Below are 6,000 nucleotides of genomic sequence, written 5' to 3'. Positions count from 1 at the left end.
GAAGAGCGCTCTAGACAATTCTTCATACTAGCTCAAGGAAAACATTTGGTAGTGACTAAAGCTACACAAATGTAGAAAATTGGTAGTTATTGAAGCTACACATTGAATATCTAGAAGACAAAAAAATGCTGCACTATGGGAATACTTGAATTTATGGGCTAGAAATGTAAGAAAACAACCAAAATATGTGTAATGAAATCAGCAGTTGCACGTTATCATGAGTAGGCTTACATATATGCATGCCAAAACATTGCAAAACTTACATACACAAGAATATGTGACAAAAATTCCATCATGGGATTGCTTAAAGTGCTTATCAATGCGTGCCTCCAAAATACCCCAAAATTGACATTTCAAAATCAACCTAGAGCGTCTCTTTGAATCGATATAAAACATGCTCATTGTTTTCAATCAAAAGAAAATCATCCACATAAAATGCAACAATAAGAGTACTATGATTGGACTGGATACATATAATGTGCTCTCAAGTGGAGACTACAAAAAAACTATAACACTCAGCCACAAATAAATACACGTGGTCTATGAAGACTACACACGTGAAGTTTATGTTTGGCAAAAAGTTATTGTCTGATTAAAGTTTAAACTACTCAAGTAGGGGGTTAATCTCAAGGTCACCCATTAAAAAACCCTCAAATTCTCGAGCATGTAGGTATAGCATTTGGACTTTAAAATGATCTACATTTAAAGTGATGATGCGCAAAATCACACAAGTAGAAGCTCTAATACCACAAATGTTGGAAGCGATTGGTGAGCACGATAAGGATCCGATTAGACACCGATGCAGTCGTCAACAATAGAGACACACTATCAAAAGCTTCCATTCATGAGGCTCAGAAACATTGGGGCAACTTGCAATGGTACCTTTTGGGCGGACAGGTGTGGGATTTAGTGGGGTTTGAAAAGGGAGGCTATTCGGCTCAGCCACAAAGGTTCCTTGGGTTATTGTATATTGTCGTCGACCGTTCATTTAATAGATGATGGGCTGCAGCACACAGAGGAAGAAGGGCCCGCCAAGGATGAAGAGAAGAAGAGCAAGGAGGCCTACTCGTTTTTGGTCCGAGTAGCTGCGAGCTTCCATTAGCCAATTCTGTCCAGAGCTCCATGGCTCTTGCTACCACCGCTGTCTCTTGGGGCCTCTCTCGGCCTCTCGACTCATGCACTTCTTCCTCTTCCTGCTCTGCCTCCTCGTCCTCTTCGTATAGCGACGCCCTTTTCTTGGAATGCAGAGATTCAAGGCTTTTCTGCCACCACAGCAGTAGCAGCAATCTCTTTGGTGGTGGCCGCCTCTTTTTTAATGGCACATCAGGCCCTGGTTCTTGGATCATGACTACAAAGATACAATATCCACGCCGAAGAGGAAGTTCTTCTTGTACAGCCATCAATGCCGCTGTTGCTACAAAAGAAGCCCCTCCCTCCACATCTGCAGGTTGAAACCCCCCCCCCCCCCCCCCCCCCCCCCCCTCTTTTCCCCCCTTCTTCCTCTTTTATTCTCTTTAAGAAGTGTCCCTTGTAAATGTAACGAGTGCATATAGTCGAATTATCAAGGCAGCAGTGGCTAGGCCCATTCGCTCAATCCAATATCCGAGTGGGGTAAACCTTACTTAGATACTGAACAGCTTTGCTTGTCATCATCATTTTCGAGATCAAGGACTATGCCTACATTGACATGGCTCCAACAGTGAACCTAGAGCTGTTAACAGGGTTGCTGACCTTCCAAAAACTCTCAAACACGTCCAAAAGGCTGCACCATGTTGAAGCATAAATATAATCTTCATACTCATCCATTCATTCCCCCGATGTGGCCGCATCAGTACAATCCTATAGCTCGAATATGAACTGTGATGCTCATGAACCCGTTTATTTTTTCAGAAGAATAGAAAATGCTGAGTTATTTCTTTTTCATTAAATCCCTATCAATAGGGGGAGTTGCATGCTCAGTATATTTAAGAGAACAACATTGTGGACTATCAAGAATGCTGAAGATCAAGGCTTTGCATAGTTCTTGAAAGCGTTCTAGGAGTGTAAAAGGTTGCAAAAATCATCCTTTTGACCATAGTGTAGATGTGACAAGGAATCTTGAAGTTGATCTCTGGTCTGATTTGACGCACCTTTGGATCCGTCTCAATGAGGGGTTGTTGATGGCCACCAAGGGGTAGATCTATGGCTAATTGCGCTCCCAATGTGAGAGGAATGCAGGGCTGAAAAGGCAGATGATCATGGAGCTGATAATGGACAACAATGGGAGCACTCGATGCGGTGAGGGAATGGCCGAGAAGAGGCTTAATGGGCTGTGGAAGGTCCGGGTTGTAGCAGGGAAGATAGTGTTTGGAGATCCAAGCAATCTCCGACGAGGAAGAGGGCTGAATGTTGGGCTGATCTGCTGCTATAGAAAACACTGGGGATAGCAGCAAACATTGGGGCTGATCAGCGGTATGGAACCAAAAATGCAAGGGCATGTAGATACAAAACGCTTGGCTGATCTGTGATAACATTTGTCAAAACACTTGTACAAACCATTTACGCACGAGGTTTCCAAAAGTGGAAAACCTAATCTAACGGAATCGTTTGGACATAAAGGTCTTGCGAATAGGCTCACAAAATTGCCGGTACTAATTTAGAAATGGCACGTGAAGATAGGATGGGGACAAATTCACCCTTCAATTTAACATCTAGTTTGATTTGCTTGTTGTTATGTGTCAAAAGGATCTCACAATTGCAGGATTGTAGAACCAAGGCATTCAAACCAAAGGATCACATCCATCTAATTGGATTCAACTACTCTGGGATGTGGAAATTTTTCGAGTCAACAAAACTTAGGCATCTATACTCGGTCACTTGGCAAACCTTAGGCCTCTATACTCGAAAGTAAAGGTGGCTAGTGGATCCAAGAAGCGTGTTCGTATCGAGGATGGCCCCGATTCTTCTTTTGTAGAGAGTTCCAATAGTTCTTTCCCTCTAGTTCCAGTGAGGATGAGAAAAAGCGGAGAAAGACCAAGAAAAGTAGATCCAAGAAAAAGTCTAGAAAGCAATCTAGCAATTCAAAGGAGGAGACCTTGTTCTCTTTTGACAATTCAAGCAGTGATGTCCACACGTTTGGTACCATTTATGATGAGAAGGAGAATCACTTGTTGAGTGCCACTTAGCACGACAACTTCTAGAAGAAGAGAAAGACGAAAGAGTTCAAGGTGTTAGATTTACACCACTCTGCTGCTTCACAAGTCTAGGGCATACATGTACGGCTAGTGTGCCTCTAGGCTGGCCACCCTTTGTCTATGCATTTAGATTGCATCACTGTCCGGCCACCCACTCCGGGCCGGCCGCCCACTTTTGTCCGGGCGCCCTTATATCCCTTTTTGTGTTATGCTGGGTCGTGGAGCACTTTCTGGCACTGCTCGACCCCCTCCTTAGGCACCTGTATATGGAGCTAGGGGGGTACCCACATATCATTGGCGTTTTTCTGTCTATGGTCAGTGGGGGAGGATGATCGCCCCCTCTTCCACATCTAGCGTTTGTGTTCTCTGTCTCTCTCTCCTCTCCTCTCCTCTCATGCTTCTGCACATGTGCACTCTCACATGGTATGAGCAGCTTCAGGCTCTGTCTGTTCCGAGGCGCTACATCACATCAGGCTCTTCTCCCAAGGGCTGGATCAGCCAGAGTTTTTGCAACTAGAGGCAGATCTGCCAGCGTTTTTACATCAGCCAGGCAAGCGCAGAAACGGGATCCATTTCTGTCGTGGAGGACCTCACCTCAACCTGCGTTTTTTGCAAGAAACGTCAGATCTGCTGATTTCCCTGCTAGCGCTACACTTTTGGGACATTTTCGTCGCCAGAAATGCCCCTCCTCCATTTGCGTTTTTGGACAAGTGCTGCGTTTTTGCAGCAGGAGGGCAATACCGGATCTCGCCACCACCTACCCACCCTTGGCATCCAGTGCCTTGCCGGTGAAGTTCCTTCTTTAAATCTACAGATTTCAGCCATTCCCCACTGCTGTCTTTTACTCTGTTTTCAGCCATCTGGGGCTGTGCCATTGATTCCCCACCCTCCCTACACCCTCTACACCGCTCCGGATCCTGCCGGGAGCGTATGAGCATGCTGAAAAATGCTGGACAGCAGCGTTTTCATCACCTCGCAGTTGCGTTTTTGGGTGGACAGCAGCCACATGGCTTGTGTTTTTCACAAAGCATGAAGTTACCTCCTGCCAAGACACCATCCAATGGTGGGCCATGCGGTCTCTCAGTGACTGCTGCAGTACACGGTATCTTCGACATTGGCTTGATCATCTACGGGCGTACGATCCTTGGGAGATCCATTCATTCAAGCCATCATTCGGTGGTTGCGCACTCGAGAGGGGGTTTGCTATGGACACGCGTATGCGCACTCATTAGAGGAGTTCACACGAGATATGGCCATGCTCATGGCATATGGGCAATTTGACTTACCCCATTGACGAGGTCTTGACTCAAAGAACCCAATAGACTTCTAACAATGAAAGTAGAAAGAGAAAGAGTTCCCAAGAAAAGAAAGACAAGGATTCACGACCCCGGCTCACTCTTCGAGAGAGGGCCAACTACATCAAAGAGGGGAAGTGTTTTGGATGCGGGAAACATGGGCACGTCTCCTCGAAGTGCCCTAAAAAGGCACAGAATGAAGATAGACCGGAGAGTTCGAGAGCAGTTGAGGAACGTGGCAGAAAAGGCAAGATGAAAGCAGGATTGGTTCCAGATTGCATGCGTACTGACCCAAGCATGATTGATGAAAGTACAAAACTTTGCCGAGCTTGGGGCAAAGTGAAAGATCAAGAAGCCTTGATTTTCTGATGGAGGAGCCAAGGCCAACTTCATTTCACCTGAATTGGCAGCGCGGCTCGAGATTACACCCGATCGGATGGGACCACAAGCAGAGGCAGTTCTAGCGGCACTCGGATGGGACATAGCCATTACACCTGTCATTGGCAAACTTCGGTTGCATTGTCAGGGGTATTTGGGGCACGAGGACTTCTACATAATGCCCTTGGAAGGTTGTGATCTCCTCCTGGGAGTCCCTTGGTACCATAAGAACAACGCCGTTGTCGATTATCGGGCGAAGGAAGCGACACTAACAAATGAAAAGGGCCAAAAAATTGTACTTGGTGTGAAATTGAAGGGGGAGTCTGCCCCTATTGTATCGGCTTCGGCCGTTTCCAAATTAATGAAATCCAGTCTACTTGCTTACTCGATCTATTTGAAAGAGTTAAATGATGAACATAGGATGAATATGTCTGAACTTGATAAAGAACGCCAAGATTTTCTCGACACTCTTGCCGATTGCTTTTCTGAGGGTCTGTCAGGCGAGTTGCCACCATCTCGTCCTGAGGATCATACCATTGATCTGATACTTGGAAGCACACCACCGAACCGGCCACCTAATCGTGTAAGCCGAGCCCAGAATGAAGAGATTATAAACCAAGTGAAAGACCTCTTGGAAAACAGTCTTATCTAGCCGAGTACTTTGCCCTACAGCTCTCCAATGTTGCTGGGTTTACAGAAAGATGGAGCTTGGAGAATGTGCATTGATTATAGAGCTCTTAATAAAATCACCATCAAGGACAGATTTCGATTCCAAGGATCGATGATACTCTTGACAGATTACGGGGATCCTCTTGTTTCAGCAAGATCGATTTGAAAAGCGGATATCATCATATCCGAAGTGCCAGGAGATGTCTACAAGACAGCTTTTCGAACGAGCTTCGGTTTATATGAATTTTTGGTGATGCCTTTTGGCCTTACCAATGTTCCAACGAGTTTTAACCGACTTTTAACCGAATGATGGATAGGATTTTCAGAGAGTACAAATTTTTTGTCGGCACTTTCTTTGATGACATTATAGTCTTCTCCAAGGATGAGGCAGAACATAGACATCATCTACTACGGGTCTTTCAGGCATTGCGAGATCACAAGTTGGTAATCAATGCCAAGAAGAGTGAATTTTTCTTATCGGAGAT

The 6,000-nt window shown here is 45.4% G+C and overlaps 1 protein-coding gene across 3 annotated transcripts in view; it reads left to right on the top strand.

Moving 5' to 3' along the window:
- The first annotated feature begins 981 nt into the window (after positions 1–981).
- NTRC (NADPH-dependent thioredoxin reductase C) overlaps positions 982–6,000 on the top strand; it is an 84,577-nt gene continuing 79,558 nt past the window's right edge. For 2 of the 3 annotated variants that reach the window (XM_086525925.1, XM_086525926.1), the window contains exon 1: positions 982–1,447. In XM_086525925.1, the coding sequence (XP_086382051.1) occupies positions 1,123–1,447 (325 nt within the window). In that variant the 5' untranslated portion in view covers positions 982–1,122. The remainder of the gene's footprint in view (positions 1,448–6,000) is intronic. The other variant, XM_086525924.1, reaches the window with a different exon arrangement.

This window comes from Adiantum capillus-veneris, chromosome 12, assembly GCF_014529385.1.
Source record: "Adiantum capillus-veneris isolate H3 chromosome 12, ASM1452938v2, whole genome shotgun sequence".
Classification (NCBI taxonomy): Eukaryota; Viridiplantae; Streptophyta; class Polypodiopsida; order Polypodiales; family Pteridaceae; genus Adiantum; species Adiantum capillus-veneris.
The sequence above is the reverse complement of the archived record's forward strand: the minus strand, read 5'-3'. Positions and strand labels throughout refer to the sequence as shown.